The sequence below is a fragment of the Myxocyprinus asiaticus genome, chromosome 2 (genome assembly GCF_019703515.2).
Source record: "Myxocyprinus asiaticus isolate MX2 ecotype Aquarium Trade chromosome 2, UBuf_Myxa_2, whole genome shotgun sequence".
NCBI classification, from domain to species: domain Eukaryota; kingdom Metazoa; phylum Chordata; class Actinopteri; order Cypriniformes; family Catostomidae; genus Myxocyprinus; species Myxocyprinus asiaticus.
This window is the reverse complement of record NC_059345.1, coordinates 63110136-63130420: the sequence shown is the minus strand read 5'-3', so window position 1 is coordinate 63130420 and position 20285 is coordinate 63110136. Positions and strand designations below refer to the sequence as shown.

Below are 20285 nucleotides of genomic sequence, written 5' to 3'. Positions count from 1 at the left end.
TCAGAGTTTTGCTCATTTCATACTTGCAACAGAATCACCGGTATAACCATCATCATTGTATTGGTGATCAGGATTGTTTATTTCTGTCTAACACAAACATATCTTCTGTCAGGGAAATCAATTGTCTTGATCAGATAAAATAAAATGCTATATGGCTTTTCACTACATCTCTGGTCTGTGAGCATGAAATGTGCAACCCATTTTACTTCAGCAATTTGATGTATGTCCGAGTGAAACAGGATTTTCAGTGAGAAAACTTGATTTTACCCTTGAAGAATGGATTGAATAGTGTAAAGTGGATGTTTCATGCCAGAATGACTACATCATTTGCTGACTACATCATTTGTTTCTGTCCAAAATGTGGCCAAAAAAAAAAAAAAAAGCTTTAGGGGAGCTAAGTGAAATTTGAATCCTTCTGCATAAATAATCAGTCATTATCAGATTATCATATTCCCTCGCAATACATTTGTTTTCACACTCGCAGTAAATTAACCATGGTTTAACCATGGTTCTACAGTAACCATAGCTGACCTATAGTATTTGTAGTAAAACCATAGTAACCATAAAAGTTACCATGGTTTTACTATGGTGACAATTTTTAACTATGATATTTGTAGTGAAACCATAGCAATAATACAGAAAAATGAAAACTATGGTCAAAAGAATTATAATTTTGTGTCTTCTATGGTTTTACTACAGTAACCATAGCTCAACTATGATTACTGTAGTAAAACCATGGTTAACCCCTCTGAAAATTAAGTATGGTTTTACTAAAGTAACCAGAGTTTTTTTAAACACAAGATTAACCATGGTTACTACAGTCATGGTTACTTCAGTATTACAGTACTATGTTAATGCTCCCCCTTCACGTGCTATCGGAATTCCTAAATACAAGTTTCCTACTCGGAAGTTGCACGTGAATGACCCCTCAAGTTGTAATTATGACTGGGAAAGTCTGAGATAATTTTGATAGCCGAGTTTCCGAGATGAGTCATAAACTTTCAGCAAGGCAGAGGAGAGTACTGTTTTTGTAGAGAATGACAGGTTTGATTCATTTCTGTTCATGGTTATATTCATGTACTGTATGTATATCAGCAACCATTTGATGCATGCTTTACATTTTTACAATGTGAAAAAAAGGTTGTATTTGACCAAAATGCCATTATCGTCAGCAGCCTTACTGAGTAATATGGATAATGCTGTCAAAATAAAAGTTCCTCAAAAACATGTATGAATGAACCTGGCGTCGTCGATGTTTTCTGTTCTTTCAGACAACAAAGCACTTGAGTGCGATGTACTCATAATTACCACTTCAGAATTGGGAAGTAGGATAATTCCAATAGTACATGAAGACAGTACTAAACCATGGATTATTGTATCCAAATCATGGTTTCTGCCAATAAAAGATCTATGTTTGCTACAATGTAACGGGATTTAGCTAGTTATATATTTAATCAAAAATAGCAACTTAGCTACATGTCATCAGACATTAGTTCCTAGGTTTCTATAGGCTGCCATGCAAATGCATGTACTGTATGTAGTTTGACACCTAATGGCAGTCTGAGAGTTGTTTTTTATGTGAACGGATTGAATGGAATAAACTTAACATCCATTAAACATCCATTATGTTATCTCCTCATAACCACCTTTTTATTAAAATATGCAATCTATAAGACCCCAGGCATATGTCAAGCTGTAACGTAGTTAAAAGTTAACATACTGTAAGTGTCTGACATATCTTAGTGTAGCCTGGACTACGAGTAGGTGCTGGCGGTTCCCCCACCTCTTGCAGCCTCTTGTTTAGATGATTACAGGTGTACACATAATCTAGCATGCAGGATGGGGATACATTCCCCTTGTCATTGTTCTCCAAATTGAAGTGCTTTTCTAATTGTCGCCAAATCAGGTCCTGAAGGAGCAAACAGCAACCAGGTCAGATTTCCCAACATACAAAGTTGTGCTGATCATGTTGAAAATTATTTAACGTAGCACTTGTAGTTCTGTTATATTTGAAGGCCACTTTGTATAAATTGCAAGTTACTGTAGCATGTTTGTCATCTTTATCAAAGTACACTTGAGCCAATTCGCCCTTTCAGTGCAGAGCCATCGGCATCCACACTCACTGGCAAGTTTCTGAAACTTGGGATGGCATGGGAAAATACATTTATGTTCATAAAGCGATAACTAATTAGATGATTCAGTAATATTCAACAGGAAAGAGATACCGGATTGGAGAAACACTAACCCAACCCCTAAACCTAACCCTAACATATCAGGTAGAACTTTCATTATTAAGATGAATGAGTCTTCCCTTGCCATTTCTTACATTTCGGAAATCAATCACTTGCTGTATTTCATAGAGATGCGTTTTGTAAATCACATGGTAAACAACATTAGTTATAGTGTAGACTACTCTATGCAACCCCTAGTTACTACAGTCATGGTTGCTACAATATTACTATAATAAACCATGGTTAATTTATTGCAAGGGAATGCAAAGCTATTGCGAGGGAACAAAACCTTTCATAAGGCCACGCAAAACTATTACAGAAAAAACAAATCCCTCCTTGTACTTTAAGGGGCTCTGTTTGCTTGTGATTAACAAAACAAATTTCTTTTAAATACAGGCAAAATATTCATGAAATCCAAATTATTATTGAAGGATCTTAAAACAAGAGAAAGACTGAACGACCGTGCCATATACACTCCCTGAGCACTTTATCAGGAACACTATGGTCCTAATAAATTGCCCAATGTGGTCTTCTGCTGTTGTAGCCCATCCACCTCAATGTTCGACGTGTTGTACATTCTGAGATGCTATTCTACTCACTACAATTGTACAGAGCGGTTATCTGAGTTACCATAGCCTTTCTCTCAGCTCAAACAAGTCTGGCCATTCTTCGTTGACCTCTCTCATCAACAAGGCTTTTTCGTCCGCAGAACTGCTACTCACTGGATATATTTTGTTTTTGGCACCATTCTAGTAAACTCTAGAGACTTTTGTGCATGAAAATCCCAGGAGATGTTACAAAAATACTCAAGCCAGCCCGTCTAGCACCAACAAACACGGTCGAAATCACTGAGATATTTTTTTCCCCCCATTCTGATGGTTGATGTGAACATTAACTGAAGCTCCTGACCCATATCTGCTTGATTTTATGCATCGCACTGCTGCCACACGATTGGCTGATTAGACAATCGCATGAATAAGTAGGTGTACATGTGTACCTAATAAAGTACTCAGTGAGTGTATAGGGGTGAATATGGGCAAAGTGGGACACTTTTGTGATTTTTACTTTGGTGGTTTGTAAAAGCTGTTTGTTTCAGTGGGGACGCTGAACTGCTTATCTCTCTCCTGCCCAGACAGAAAACATGGATATGGCACATTCCACATTCGAACAGAAATGTGACTAAATAATCAACACAAGCTACCTCTTTAACAGATACACACTCTCACACAGACATGCACTACTAGTTTGCACTTCCACTCTAATCACACATACACACCCAAGCATACACTCACTAGAGTTGAAGGCAGGGGACATTCTGTGGACACGCCCATCTGCTTTTATTCTAATCTGCATTCACAGACACACATACCAGGAGGTGTCAAATGCATAATGCTACTCTCACAAACACAAACACATTCTTTATTTCTCTCTGTCACACATGAGCACACACAGACACACACACACGTCGGTGCGGCTATCCTTATGAGGACTCTCCATAGACATAATGATTTTTATACTGTACGAACTATAGATTCTATCCCTTAACCCTACCCCTAAACCTAACCCTCACAAAAAAACTTTCTGCATTTTTACATTTTCAATAAAACATAGTTTAGTATGTTTTTTAAGCGATTTGAATTATGGGGACACTAAAAATGTCCTCATAAACCACATTTATAGCATAATACCCTTGTAATTACCAGTTTGTAACCTAAAAAAAAGTCCTCGTAAATCACTTAAACCCGCCCACACACACACACACACACACACACACGCACACAAACACACACTGGGTTATTCCTACCCCATATATAGGGGAACACAGAGGGCAGAAGTACTTCTGAAGAGCTCCTAGACTCCAGGTTCCAGTCTCTGCAAACAAGTGAAGCCTTTCTACCCCTTAAACCAGGTTAGTGCACTGTGACATGTTTATTATTACAATTTCAACCAAGAAAACAGATATTGTCAAACACAATAGCTAACTGCATAAGCTACATGTATTTATTTGTATTTGGTCTGAATACATAATGGTTAAAACACTTTACAGCAATGTTCCCTTTGTTAAGTTTATAAAGGGGTTCATTAATGAATAATAAGTCATTTAAAATGCATTATAAATCATTGGTACACAGTTATAACAACATGAATAAAAAGGGCGACTTTCATGCAATACTAGCAAAAAAGTGAATATTTTAACTTACACAGTATCATTTCTAATAAATACACTTATATTAATCAAAAACATAAAATGCCCTAATTTATGATTCACAATCATAAATCCAGCAAAAATAGACTATTATAGTGAGATTAAAAGGAGCCATTGTCATTTTGTTACAGTCCACTTTGTGTTTATGTTAAATTCTGTACTGTCTTGACTCTTGGCTTGTGTTGTCACTTTCCTTGTCATGTTGATGTCAAAAGAATAGTGCTACTCCGACTGGTGTCCCAACTTACCAAGACCTAATTACCTCCCTCTGCAAAAACACTTTTCATGTCTTCTTGATCATATAATAAAGACAATTAAACCATACTGAACTTTATGTGCATGGTTTTTGGAATGTTTGCAACTGCTTAATAAATGCTTCATACAGTATGTGTCAACTTCATCAAGATACATTTTCATAGGTTATTTATATTGAATAAGTATTATTAAGCATTTATAACATGTGAGGTTAAAATGGCTCGCTATTTGGCAGGCATGAAAGTTGCTCTTTTAATGCATGTTGTTATAAATACATATTAATGATTTATAATGCATTTGTTAATGAATTATAAGTCATTAATGAACTCCTTTATAAAACTTTAGCAAAGGGAACATCAGTCTAATGTGTTATCTTCATAATATTCCACTCCTATGCTCTTTACCAAACCAGTTGCAGTTGACACATTTGATGCTTCTGAAGAAAATTTCCGAAGAGTGTTTAAAATTATTATTTCTTTTGCCACACTTCTTTTCAATGTGTGGCAATGGTGTCTGTTGTATATTACAATTTTTATTAAGACATACTTTACTTATGTTGTTGCTTATAGTGCAAATTTGTGTGTGATGTGTGTTTGTGTTTCAGAGAGTAGGTCTGTAATGGTACATTACCTGCAGAGCCACATTACTAAAATGTGCGACCATCTGTTTTACATCTATTTGGTAACCACAGCCACAGAAAAAAAAAAAATAAAAAAAAAAATAAATCTTAAAAATCGTTGTTTGTGTGTCTGTGGTGACATATTTTGTACCACATTTTAAACAAACAAGAAAAAAATAAATTCAAACAACTCACAAGAGGAACAGACCGTCTGAAGCATGAAGCACGATTGAGAACAAACCAGCAAAGAAACTAAACAGATCAAAAGAATAAAAAGAGGAGAAAATCAGTCCAGAAAATGAGGGAGACAGGTGGAAATTATTAACGACGAACAAGGCAAATGAGAAGTGAAGGGTCTGTCAGCATCCTGCAAGACTAATACAAATCACGCCAACTACAAGGCCCACCCACTACAAGTTACACCCCCTGTCACATTCATACACTGTGTTTGTTGTGTTTATTTGGAGTACCGCAGCCAGGGTTGGGAGGGTTACTTTTGAAATGTATTCTGAAATGTATTCTGCTACAGATTACAGAATACATGCTGTAAAATGTAATTTGTAATGTATTTCGTTAGATTACTCAAGGTCAGTAACATATTCTAAATACTTTGGATTACTTCTTCAGCACTGGTAGATTTTTTGACTTGTTTTGACTATAAAAATTCTGCCAGTACAGTAAGACAAAATACACATGTTAAAAATACATTCTCTGAAAAACCTAAATATCTTATGCAGTGTTGTTTCTAAAACAAGATCAATCAAATTGATCTTGTTTTAAGGATTTTTAGATATTTTTACAGGAAAACAATACAAAAATGATTATCAAGAATATGATTTTTGCCCTAATATCAAAGGTCTTACTAGAAAAAAAGAAAAAAAAAGAAATTATGATAAAATATGATCGTGCCTGGTAACGTGCATGTAAAATGGCTAGAAATAGCATTTTAGCTGAGCGTAAAGCTGACAATTTACACAAGGTTTATTTCTATTTCTTCTGCTCCAAACTTACTTCAAACTTACTTCTCTGTCTGCTCGTATGAATGTAACACATCATAAGAAAGTGTTTCACCGCTGTTCAAATGCACTTTGGATCACATCATTTATATGTATAAATGTTTTCCATCTGAAAGGACTAAATATTAAATGAAACAAATGACAATAAAATGCAAAGTCATCTCTTCAGTAATCAAAATACTTTTTGAATGTAACTGTATTCTATTTACCAATGATTTAAATTGTAACTGTAGCGGAATACAGTTACTTATACTTTGTATTTTAAATACGTAATCCCGTTACATGTATTCCGTTACTCCCCAACACTGACTGCAGCAACCCTACACCTTCACCAATCCCTACCCCTAAACCTAAAACTACCCCTGTAGCTAACAATAACCACAAAGATTAAAAAAGTATGTAAAATTATTAAATATACTGCAACATAAAAGTTCAATTGAATGCATTCATACTGCTATATCACTAGGGGGTGGCTGTGAGGAGATACTTTATGAAAATGAAGAGCAGAAGAAGATGCTAAGCTAATAGGCTAACCGAATAGCTTGTGAGCTAACTGATAAAAAAAAAAAAAAAGGACAGAGACATGTTCAATTTCACCACTCATATCTTTGGTTTAATAATATGTGACATAAAATATAAATGTTATTCTTTGTCATATTTACACAAATAAGACAACATGTATCATAGGATTTTAAAAATTATTTCAGCCAATAAAATCTAATTAACTGAACAAGAATTATTCAGTGGGTAATTAACTGAAACAGAATTGAAGTCTAGAAGGTGTAGTTCCTAATAGTTGACTAATTATTTAATTTAGTTGGCTATTTTTTTAGTTTTTTAGTAGGGCTGTCAATCGATTAAAAGGTATAATCGAATTAATTATATGACATGTTGGTTATGCTGAAAGGCACACAAATAAAGGTAATTCAATATACAGTATATTATATGAAATTAAATAATAAAAAAAATAATTCTGATTTAGTGCATTATTTTGGCAGATGAGTAAAGCATTGATTAGACAAAAGTGACTTTAAAAGTCAATAAATTATTTGTTTTAGGCCCCTTTCATTGAGCATAATCCTACAGTCGACAGCAATCCATTTTGCAGTTGAGTTCATCAATCTGTCCTGTTCTCACAGGACGCATTCTGAGAACAGTTATCTGTCTGAGATCAGTTAACAGAGGTATGAGCGATACGATTTATTTTATGACTTTTGACCAGTGGCGAACTCTCAGGGCCAGCAAAGCCTTCTCTGCTGGCCTAACATGCCAAATAAATAAATATTTTTCATCCTTTCCTTCTCAATCACCTTTTTGCCTATGTATTTTTAATCGCTTTCCACTCTTAATTAATCTACAAACAAATAGAGAAAAACGAAAAGTTTATCCAGTCAGAATTTATTCCTTGATGCTTACAAGCAAAGTGTGACAACTGTTGCACAAATCACATGCCCAAAGCAGCGCGTGAATTTGAGCTCCACCCCCTCAGGCCTTCAGAATATCCACAGAATCCCTCAACAGTGCAAATGAATGGGCAACTAAAGTCAGATTGTCAGATTCATCAGCCAATCAGATTGATTTATTTGTTCTTGGTGGGTGTGATCTTTAGGATATGTCCCAATTGAGGCCTTCTAGCTGGCCTTGAGTGACGCAATCATGCTTTAAGTGATGTAATTTGAAAGCGAAGAGCACGAGATCTTGCTGAGGAGTCGACTGTCATTACTGCCGCTGTCACCATTGAGAAAGAGATCCTTATGGATTTACAAACCTGAGATGTTCTGCATGACTGTGTGATTGCTTAATTTATTAATCATGAAAGGAGGGCTGATTTTCACTTCAAGTAAATTGGTAAGTGCTTTTTGCATTGTTATAGCAACATCAGGAGTTTTCTAAGTGTAAATTAGGCTGCTGGAGCATTCAGTATCGGATCAAGTTTTGAAAAGTAGTGCTGCGTTCCATTCAACTCGGAAAGTCGGATTTGACAACTTCCTACAAGGAAAAGTGCAATGGAATGCATATTGAAGTCAGAATTAGAACTTGTAGGCTCGTGCAGAAATTTTCACACAAACGTCACACAAAGTAAGTGATAAACATTCACTTTATTAAGTAATATCGATAAATGAGTTTATAATTTATAAACTGCGTTATACCATTCTATGCTAACCTTGTATTCTCTCCCTTAAGACGGGCTCTGGTTATGTGTATATAATTACCACCAGGGGCGTTGGCAGGGCAAATCATTCTGTGTGTTTTGTTTTTAATTTTATTGAGTGGAACTGAAGCGGGAGTTATTAAGTTAATGTTGGTTATTGTTACTCAGCAAGTCGTTATTTCATAAAGATGGATTATTAACTGGCTGTAACAGATGTTCATATTTGGATCAAATCATTAGCGGAAGACAGCGATTCCAACACAAGAATGTCTTTTAATCAACTCAAAACTCGTTCGCTTTATGGTGCAATGGTACAGCTTCACACGCACACAAACTCAAGGCTCTACAATATAAAAGATCAACGACAGTGGCCAACACACATGCAGCTTCTCAGCTGGGATCTCTCTCCCTCTTTCGGTGGACTGGGACGTCTTTTATCTCCCCTGACTCTCACTGTGATCATGGAAACTGTAATTAGTCACAATTCATCTCCTCAATTCATGTCCTCATTGCTTTCTCTCTCCCCAGACGGGCACTTCACCACGACCTCACCTCCACACTGGCTAAAATCTTTTTTTTTTCTCTCCACTTTTCTCCCCAATTTGGAATGCCCAATTCCCAATGCGCTCTAAGTCCTCATGGTGGCATAGTGACCCGCCTCAATACGGGCAGTGGAGGACGAATCTCAGTTGCCTCTGCACCTGAGACCATCAATCCAAGCATTTTATCACGTGGCTTGATGAGCGTGTTACCGCGGAGACATAGCACGTGTGGAGGCCCACGCTATTCTCCATGGCATCCACGCACAACTCACCACGCGCCCCACCGAGAGTGAGAACCACATTATAGCAACCACGAGGAGGTTACCCCATGTGACCCTCCCTAGCAACCGGGCCAATTTGGTTGGTTAGGAGACCTGGCTGGAGTCACTCAGCACGCCCTGGATTCGAACTCACGACTCCAGTGGTGGTAGTCAGCGTCCTTACTTGCTGAGCTACCCAAAATATTTTCTGTCACCTGTTTAGAATCAGAACTAGTGATGCCCAATTTGCAAATTAATTACTTGTTTGAGTCGTTTTCTAAATTAATTGATACTGGCTTGGTTTCTCAATAACATTGCAACTTAAGCTTTTAAGTTCATACGATCATCTAAATTAATGTTGCTCGTTATTTTACGGTGCAGTAATGCCTGTTTCCCAAACCAGCACGTAAATCGTTTGTTACAAAGTAGAAAATAAGTGCTTCGTTAAGGGAGCAGTCCTGCCAGAGGTGCTGATCAATTTGGCCAGAATGTCCAGAAGTTTGTCTTTGCAACATAAAAATAACGCAGAAATACAAACCTTGTTGAGGCACTGAAAGTTATTAACTACTAATGAAATTAATTGAGAAATTAAATAGAGATTAATGCAAGTGACGCAAGAAATGCATTTAATGTGAATACATGTAATGTGAATGCACACAACGTGCATCATAATCAGGGGCTCTTACCTAGCCTAAATTTTTGTTTCTTTGGATAAAAACTGAAATGAACAGATGCACAAAGAACCAGATTTAAAGGATGGGCATCATGCAACATGCAATTTGTGACTGCCATGTAAACACATTATAAGCTACTGGAGCCATTGGAACCAGCCATTGGAGGGAGGAAGAAGAGGAGGAGGAGGAGGAGGAGGAGGAGGTGGAAGAGAGAGATGGAATCGCTCATTGCACACTCTCAAATTCTAATCTCCTTTGTTAATCATACTTTAATCATTTATTTAGACCTATTTATTTAAGTTTAAAACTGCAGGGTCACATTACTCATCCTGTATATGTCTTCTCTAAAATAAGATATGTTTAATAAGAACATATTATCTTTCTATTGCCATTGTAGTTATGTTAATCAAAGAAGGTCATTAAAATGTATACTAGGCCAATTAAACTTTATTATCTGTATATGTCACATGTCCAGACTGAGGAGGCAGCCTATTGATTTTAATGCAATTTTTTCAACACTTTTTATCCTCTGAAACAGTGTACAATGGCTTTCCAACAGGCATGTGCCATGGGCTTTGAGACTGGGCAAGATTTGTAATACACAATATTAAACGCTGTGCCCAAAGCACATTATACGGATGACTGTAATGTTGCGGAAATGTTATTGACGTAAATTGTTGCCATAGAACCCACCAGTTCTATGGCAACAATTGTTTTAAATTCAAGAGACTAATATTGCTCATATCACACAAATGAAAGACTGTCATATATTGTGCCAAGAATGTTTATGTCCATTAAATCATACAATGAACCATAGTGCAAGAAGACCTTGTTTTGACATATATCAAAAAGAAAAAAAAAAGATGGCCAGTTACTAGTTTCAACATCATAGGCCTTACACGTCACTCTTCCCACAGTTCAGAACCACTGGAATGGACAGCGACAATTAACTCATCTGACCACCAAAGACAACAATCTTAACCTGAATGCACAAGGCAAATGTAACGTAGACAGGGCAGTCTACATTCCTTAATATATAATAATTTATAATAATTTTAAACAGACACTGCGTCCTAAACAGACATTACAGAAGAAGGAAATGATTGCTAGATCAATACTTCATAGCCTCAGACTAACCAGAAACAATGACCTAGTATCAATAACACAGATTTTTAATAAATATATTAACTTACCTTTACTTGAACACAAAATCCATGCATCCATCCTTGTGAATGAACACCTTTGTCACTTTGTTGTAAATGTCACCTGCTTGTTGATGTTTTGACAGCCTCTCTTTCTCAATTACATTGAAATCAAATTTGCGAAATCCCCGTAGGTCACATATCCTTACACTATATAAAATTTAACGCTTAATAAGGCATTAGTTACATGAACTTGAACATGTTGACGCAAAACAAATTTCTAGCCTATCAGAGGGTGACTGAAAGAAGGAAATTCTGATTGGCTTACTCATTTAGGTAAGCATGCTTACCTTGGCCATTTGTAGTAGCAGGTGTGATTCAATTTGAATGAACATACAGTGATGAATAAAAGGTCGGTAATCAATGGAATCAGAGAAAGCATTACATAAAGTGCTTATTCCTGAGGGTGGCGCCAAAGCGAATAAATTAATAACTCTCTGTGCTGCTTAACTGAGATGAAAGATGATGAATTTGAAGGAAAACAGTAGTTTATATTAACAGTTATATTTAAATATTTCATAAGCCCTATTCGGACGGCAGTTGTTTCTCAGAGTGACGTCTGTAAAAGTAAATTTTCATGGCTCCTCTGTGATAAAACTCATGCATTCAGATGACAATTAAATGGAAAATTCATTAATCCACAAACTGTGTCTTCTGTAGTTGCATTTAAATATATTTAGAATTATGCTAAAGTAAAAATTCAATTTTTAAAGCATGAGGGAACTGCGCTGCAAAGTGCTGCGGACATTTACAGTGTACATTTTCACATACGGAACAAGCCAAAATTCTTGCAAAGAGTAATTAAACGAATCAAGAAACTGTAGGGACAAGACTGTTTATCAACACAGCTAAATAAATCTGTCAATGGGGGTACGCATGTTTCGTCATCCATATCACCTCAGTTGCGCCACTTGCACGCTCTCTGGAAGCACACGCTAGGAGATATAGAAGCTGCACATATCAAGGACAGTAAAGATAGTTCAACTGAAATTTGAGGAGCTATGGTAAAAATTGGTTTCTTATGTTTTATCTATCAAAATGACATCATTTGGAATTATCTGTCAGAGTTTAAAAAGTGGAGGTGGAAATTAAATCTTTTAAATAAGATTTTAAATAAGAAATAAGACATTAACCCGGCAACTTTTCTGGAACTACTTGACCCGTATAAACTAGAAGTCATGCAAGCCCTATGTTTAAATGTATTTAGTATACGTTTCTACATTAAAATGTTTTATTACATTGCTGCCATAATAATGGACAATTTAAAAAGTTTACGTGATCTGGCTTTCGTTTTTCTTTTCCTTCTATTTAAGAGTTCCCACTCACTGTGGTGGAGCAGCGACGTAATTTTATTATTGTGAATTATTTCAAAAATTTCTGTCCAACTCTCACAACTGTCCATTACTGCCAGAGCTGTTACCACATGCAGCGCAAAAATACGGCACTTAGCAGGGATCAAAAAGGATTTCCAAAATGGCTTTTGGATTATAAACTCAGAGGTATGTACCTCTGAGTACCTCTTTTTTCACATACTCTTGGTGTATGTGAAAAAACAGTAGGTAATTTGGCTGGGAATTTTCTCACAGGAGGTGGGAGAAAAACACTGACATTTCGTATTCGGACAGCAATAAAATCACTGACTACCCTCTGTAAATGCTGGAATTACCTCACGTCCCCATGTAAAATAATTGCCGTCCGAATAGGGCTATAGTGTCATTTTTCTTTTCACCCTTCAGTTAGGTAAGCACTACTTAACTTGCTTATATGGACTCCACGTCCCTGCTTTCCAATTATCAAAATATATTAATAGAATTTATTAGATGTCCCTTTGTCTCTGATAAACTGTGAAAGATTTGAGAAAAATATGTTTATGTTGCACTTAATGGACTTAAAGGTGCACGCCTTTAACTTTTGTGTTTGTGTCATCTTGCACCTAGTGACTTGGATGCAGCATCATTCAGAATCAGTAGTTTTTAGTTGCAGATGCCATTGTAGAAATTCACTATACACAGTCAGTCATTATTAATTTAATCCCTGGTTGAAAGTGTCCAATAGCAAGGCAGTTACTGATATTAAGTGAGTAATATTTGGCTGGTCATGTGAATCTAACATGGCAGCCCTCATGAGAAGACCCTCTCCACGCAGAATAAAACAGCTTTTATAAGGTTACTTGGATTGGATTGGATTGGATTGGGGTCTTCATTTTATGTGAGTGCTCATGATTTTTTACCTATGTTTAAAAATTACTATTAATTTCTTGTGGAGTAAAACTTTTTGAATGAGATAGAAATTACTGAGTGCGCCTTTAAGGGCGGTTCTTTAAGGACGTTTTTCATGTACTATTTAGACAATGATGCTTTTCTGAAACGCGCAGTGCCATAGAGATTAAGTTCTACTGAAGTGCTAATAACCATTGTACTTAGTGCTTCAGGAAACCTAGCCCAAATCGTTGGCAAAACGGTCTGAATTGGTTCACCCTGAATTATTCAGGCGCCTCCTGCACGGACTGAATCATTTGGAGTGGTTTCTCACAACATAACACAGTAATGGGATGATGTAGAACATGAAAAACCAATACCCTTAGCCCAAGTTCCCAAATCCCTGGTAATAACAGTGAATTCTTTCTCAAAATGGTAAACCGAATGTTGCCCTGTAATGTTTTGAAGCATGTTTGCGGAAGGCTTCCTTTCCCCTTTTGCAGTTCCTATGAATTATTTCAAGAGGCAAATTGCCTAGCACAGCAATATAAGTAGCTCATTGTGCATTTTCAGCATGTGTTTGACACTGAAATTTCATAAGATGTGCCAGCCTTTTACAACATCAGGGCACCATCATCACTTTCCCTTCTCTTTGACACACTTCACTTCATTGCCATAACTTCCTTCTGCAGTTCCCTTTTTCCTGATAATTTTTTAAGACATCCAGTTAACTACAGTACAAACACAGGCATTCAATAATTTAAGGAAACTAAGCACTTGATTTACTTGACTTCTTTGATGAATGAAAATCCTATTCATATTAGGACCCACTTCATATTAGGTGTCTTTAACTACTATGTTCTTAAGCATTTGAAACAATTTCTTATTATGTAAATACATGTTGTTGCACTGTACTTACATTTAAAGAACCTGCATTTAATTACATCTGTAATTACACTTTAATTACTCTAACCTTACCCCTAACCCTAAACCTACCCCTAATCATACCCTTACCCTAAACCATAACCCTACTCCTAAACCTACCCATACGTCAACCTCAGTAGTACCAAATGTGAATCTTGTGAGAATTTTGCAGAACAACATGTAGTTACACAATAAACACATTGCATTGTTTATATTTTAATGTTAGTACATAGTAGCTAAAGACACTTACAGTGGCAAGAAAAAGTATGTGAACCCTTTGGAATTAGCTGGTTTTCTGCATTAATTGGTCATATAATGTGATCTCATCTTCAACAAAGTCACAAGTATAGACAAACACAATGTGCTTAAGCTAACAACACACAATTATAATCTCTCATGTCTTTACTAAACACATACCATTAAACATTCACAGTTCTATGGAAAAAGAATGTGAACCCTTTGATTTAATTGCTGGCCGATCCTCATTTGGCAGTAATAACCTCAACCAAATGTTTCTGGTAGCTGCAGATTAGACCTGCACAACGTTCAGAAGGAATTTTGGTCCATTTTTCCTTACAGAACTGCTTCTGCTAAGCCTTTTTCTTAGGATGTCTGTGTCTTGAGGTCTTTCCACAGCATCTCTGTTGAGTTAAGGTCTGGGCTTTGACTGGGCCACTCCAATAGCTGGATTTTCTTTTTTGAAGAATTGTCCTGCTGCATCACTAACTTCTGCTGACCTTCAGCTGGCGCACAGCCACCCTGACATTATCCTGTAGGATATCTTAATAAAATTGGGAATTCAGTTTTCCCTTGATGATGGCAAGCGGTCCAGGCCCCGAAGCAGCAAAACAGCCCAAATCGTGATGCTTCCTCCACCGTAATTCACCGTTGGGATGATGTTTTCATGTTGGTATGCAGTGCCCTTTTACGGCATACGTTGTACTGCGTGTTCTTCCCAAACATTTCAACCTTAATTTCAGCAGTCAACAAAACATTTTTCCTGTAGCATTGTGAAGTGTCAAGGTGGTCTTTGGCAAACTTCAGGGACGCAGCATGTTTTTATTGGAAAGCAGCAGGTTCTTTTGTGGTGTCCTGCCATGGACACCTGTTTTACATATGGTAGACTAATGAACAGAGATGTTAACCAGTTCCAATGATTCCTTCAAGTCTTTAGCTGTCACTCAAGGTTTTTTTTTTTTTTACTTCACTGAGCATTCTGCGGTGTGCCTTTTGAATCATCTTGGCTTGACTGCAACTTCTAGGGACAGTAGCCACAGTCCTAAATCGTCTCCATTTATAGAAAGTTTGTCTAAATGTGGGCATATTCATATATAAGCTCTTAGAGATAACTTTGTAACCCTTTCCAGCTTTATGCAAAGCAACAATTCTTGATCGTAGGTCTTCTGAGATCTCTTTTTTTTTTTTTTTTTGGCAAGGCATGGTCCACGTCAGCAGATGCTTCTTGTGAACAGCAAACTCAAAATGTTTGAGTGCTTTTTATAAGTTAAAGTTGCTTTAACCCACACTTTCAATCTTGTTTCATTAATTGGATTGCAGGTTTTCCAACTACTGGCTCAAATTAGCTTTTATTGACGTCATTAGCCTTGGGGTTCACATATTTTTTCCAACTTACACTATGAATGTTTGAACAATGAATTCAATATTGAAAACAAAAATACAATACTTTGTGTGATATTAGTTAAAACAGATTGTATTCGTTCATTATTGTAACTTACATGATGATCAAATCAGATTTTAAGACAAATTTACACATAAATGCATTATATTCCAAAGGGTTCACATACTTATTCTTGCCACTGTAATATAAAGTGGGACTGTACTTTTTACTGGAAAATTGCACGATTCTTACTGTGGCAGTGGGGGCGTTGTCAAGCATTCGTCTGGAGAGAGAGAAAGCGGTAAGTGTGCCCCCCTTGAGAGCTAAAATGTCTAACACCTGTTTCTGTTTGCAGAAAGAACTGGGGAGAGCGATAAAAGGAGGGACCATCCCAGAGATGGAGAGAAAGAGCTGAGCTTCAGGGTTGTGTTTGTATTGACAAGAGTGTTCCACTGAAAAGTGCGTTGTTTGAGTTTACAAATAAATATTACCATTTTTTAGTTTGACATTCCTCCTATCAATAGATTAGTTACACTTAAACAGTCAAGGCAGACATTTGAGTAAACCAATATGGCCATGATACACATTGTTACAGTATATACCTGTTTACAATGATGCAGTTCTGAATACAAAATGTTGACATGTGATTTGTTGTTGTGTCTAATAGGGTCCAGCCCTATGACACAACATTTATACTAAAGTGACAACAGCAAAAACATATTTGCAATCACACATAGAATTATACATTCCAAGTCTCCGGATTATGACAGAATTTTATTATTTTTGGTTGAACTATATCTTTAGCAACATCATGCATCCACAGCGCCAACCAATGAGTTGGAACAGCAATATTTAGGTTAGAGAAGTTTATTGCTGCACACAGCAGGCAAAGGCACAGAAAAATAAAATTGCAATATTCAAGTAGTGTTTTTGCTAGTCGAATATTTAAAGAAGCAGACTGCATCCCTAAAAGAAGCAGATTGCATATATGTTACAGCAGGATGTCCTGATGTGTTAGATTTTTGGAGTTAGTGTCTTCAAAATAAAATACACATTACATTTGCTGTGGCTTCTTTATGTTACTTTAATGTTTTATTGTTCATTAGAAGTTGTGTATTGTGTAGATGATTTACTGGTGTTAAAGTAGAGATTTTTCATAGTTTAAAATATATGGGTTGATTGCGTCATGTTTTTTTAATTGCATATTTTTCGGATTTGTGCAACACAATTCAAGAATAACAGTATGACTTCCTGCAAAAAAATCTGTCTTGCATAACTCATGAATGTAATCATGGAGCCCATTTAGCCAGTGTGCAAAATAGCTATTTAGGAGTAGAAATATTGCAGTGTGATGTATTTTTGTTTCTGTTTTATGTTATTTCCAGTTTGAATATGGTGTCCTGGATGCCTGTTTGTTCATTTTGGATAAAGCAGAAATGCCACTGTCCAACCATGGTGATGTCATCAAAGTCACCCGCATAGTCTCTGCCATGGTGAGATACTGAAACATTAACCAGAGACTGTAAACCAGAATTTCTGTACTGACTGTTGCTCTTTATTTTCTTATTATCTTATGAGGAACTTCTCTTAGCTTCACTGTAGTTTGTGATCTACATATTTGTTAATCTTCATCTAAACCAGATATAGCCACAACACTCAACATGGCATTTTGTTAACAGATGGATGGCCCTTCCCACAGTGATATCTCACTGGTCCTGCTTCACATAACTTGATATTAAACATCAGATATGTTTTAAATTGGCTGTGATTTTGTCGCTTTATGTAGCATTTTCACTTTAAGTGAGGACATTTATGCATTTGGCAGATGCTTTTATCTTTTATCTTGTCAATTTTATAAGTATGTGTGTTTCCTGAGAATCAAGCCCATGTTTTTGGCATTGCTAATGCCATTCTCTAGCAGTTAAGCTACAGGAACAGTACAGGACAAAACATTTACTTGATGTTAGTAATTTATTGCATTGCGCCTGATTAAAACATGGTGTGGTAACACTACATTAATTTGACCTTTGTTAAGGGTTTATAAAAGGGTTCATTAATGACTAATAAGTCATTTACAAATGCATTATAAATCACTGATATGCAGTTATGCAACTATGCAGTTAACAACATGAAAATTAGTGGGTTACTTTCATGTGCTACTTGCCAAAGAGTGAGCATTTTGACTTACATGTTATAAAAGCTTAATAAATACACTTATTCTTACTTATAATAAAAAACATAAATGCTCTAATTCATGACAGTGCAGAAAAATATTATTATAGACTAATAGGAAGGATTATTTCATTTTACCATCTTATGTGTTTATATATTTACTGTAATATCTTGATTGCTATTATTTGCTTAATAAATGCTTAATATGTGTCCACTTTACAACAAGATAGACATCAAGATACAATTTCATAGGTTATTAATGTTCAATAAGTGATAAGCATTTAAAAATTGTGAGGTTAAATTGCTCGCTATTTGGCAGGCATGAAAGTTATCCTTTTCATGCATGTTGTTATAAATGCAAATCAATGATTTATAAAGCATTTGTAAATGAATTATTAGTCATTAATGAACCCTTATCCCTATTGATGTAAAGTGTTACCCACAGTGTTACACTTAATGACATTTTTTTTATCACATTTTCCTAGATCCAAAACACTGTATTTAAACATGCAATGAAAATTTTTGTTCTAGCATGTGTGCTATTGGCGAATAGTAGCTATTTAACTTTTTTTTTTTTTTTTTTTTAAACACCACTGTTCTGGGCTTATACAGCTGAACTCCCGTGATGATGATGGTGTGTTGGTGGGAAACTAGAGTGGAGGCTACATGTACGGTGTTCCTCTTGGACTGGCAGCGTGGAGATCCTCCTGTGACTATGCAGGCAGCAAAGGCCAATCGGTCGGCTATGCTCAGTGCTGGGTCTCTGCTGCTGTCTTAAACACCCTTACTTCTTGAAATGCTTTCTCAGGACAAGTCATATTAATTAATACTGTAGGTCAAATGATCACTGATCATCTGATTAATTAGTGTCTACCCCACCCTGCCCCCCTCCATCTACACAGTCTTGCGTTGTCTTGGGATCCCCAGCAGGGTTGTTACAAACTTCTTCTCTGCTCACGACAATAACGGTAACTTGAAGATGGACATCATTCTGGATGAAAATGGAAAAGTAGACAAAGACCAAACCAGGGATTCCATCTGGTTCGTGCTGTTTCCAATCCCAAACATTTTGGAAGTTTTGGCATTGTCATGCAAGTGTTGTCGTAAGTGAGTTGGCGAAATTGTGCAAAGCTCATTCATAAGACAGTGGTAGCTAGTGAAAAATAGAAATACAGACAATTTGTGTCTTACATAATTTTGCAAAGTAGTTGCATCGCTCTTGAATGTCAAGTATACCTCTATGACACACTCAAAGGCAGTGTTCGTAGGCACAAATTGCGCGAACACTCCTACCAGGCACGAAAATTGCCCAAGCACAAAAATTGCACTTAGATTTAGTGCCCTCATGAAAATTTGACGTAACGTTGCAGGTAAGAAAATAGAACCCTAAGACTTACTCACCACAGTCTGTGCCACCTAATCAATTATCCTATTCCAGTTTTGATGAGGCTTTATATTACATTTTGCTTAGTTTTAAGTAAACAACTAGACATTTACATTATTTTTGAACGTGGTGTTATCTGTCCTGTTATTCAAAGTTCAAACCATACCAGGGGCGATCCTTAAATCATTACCATTGTGCCACTGATGAAGAGACTCCACATGAAATCAAAACTGACCCTAATTATTTTCTTAATACGCAATACTGGTCTCATTGAGAATGATTAATCTGTGCATGTTATTCCAAAGAATAACGTCTTTTTAATCTTTCATCAAATTGTAGTTACTTGTTTGGCCTCTGTAATATGCCCCTATATGTTGTATAAAAGTGCCTCCTAAATGCCTAATTTACTTGTTTTGCTATTTGGGATGTAACACTAAAAATAGTGGCATGACCAGTTTACCCAGTAATCTACCCTTCGCAGATTATTGTTACTTAGTATTAGACTCCTTAGTGACTTTCTTAATCTTCATTATATTCAATGATTCAGGAATTATCATTGCTGGAATGAGTGTTACATGGCAATGCCGGATCTCCCTACTGGGTGCAACGAATGAAAGAACTGGTTTCATTACTTCCACACTGAAATTTAATGAGATGCAACTGGCAGTCAAACACACATTGCGCAACACATCACACATAAGCTTCAAAAGTGTATTTTTTAGGCACCTATTGAATCTTAATAGATGTGCAAGTTAAATAATTTCAGTAGTACACCTAATTGGCAATATCACACTGTTCCTGTTGTACTTTCTCACTGCTTTGTCAAATAGCA

At 36.4% G+C, this 20285-nt stretch overlaps 1 protein-coding gene across 3 annotated transcripts in view; it reads left to right on the top strand.

Annotated features, from left to right (window-relative positions):
• The first annotated feature begins 3639 nt into the window (after positions 1-3639).
• Positions 3640-20285, top strand: part of LOC127453271 (coagulation factor XIII A chain-like) — a 38101-nt gene continuing 21455 nt past the window's right edge. For all 3 annotated transcript variants that reach the window (XR_007899395.1, XR_007899394.1, XM_051719516.1), the window contains exons 1-4: positions 3640-4140; positions 16253-16356; positions 17283-17390; positions 18682-19172. Coding sequence is in view for 1 of the 3 variants with exons in the window: in XM_051719516.1 (XP_051575476.1) it covers positions 19049-19172 (124 nt within the window). In the remaining 2 variants the exon portion in view is untranslated. The remainder of the gene's footprint in view (positions 4141-16252; positions 16357-17282; positions 17391-18681; positions 19173-20285) is intronic.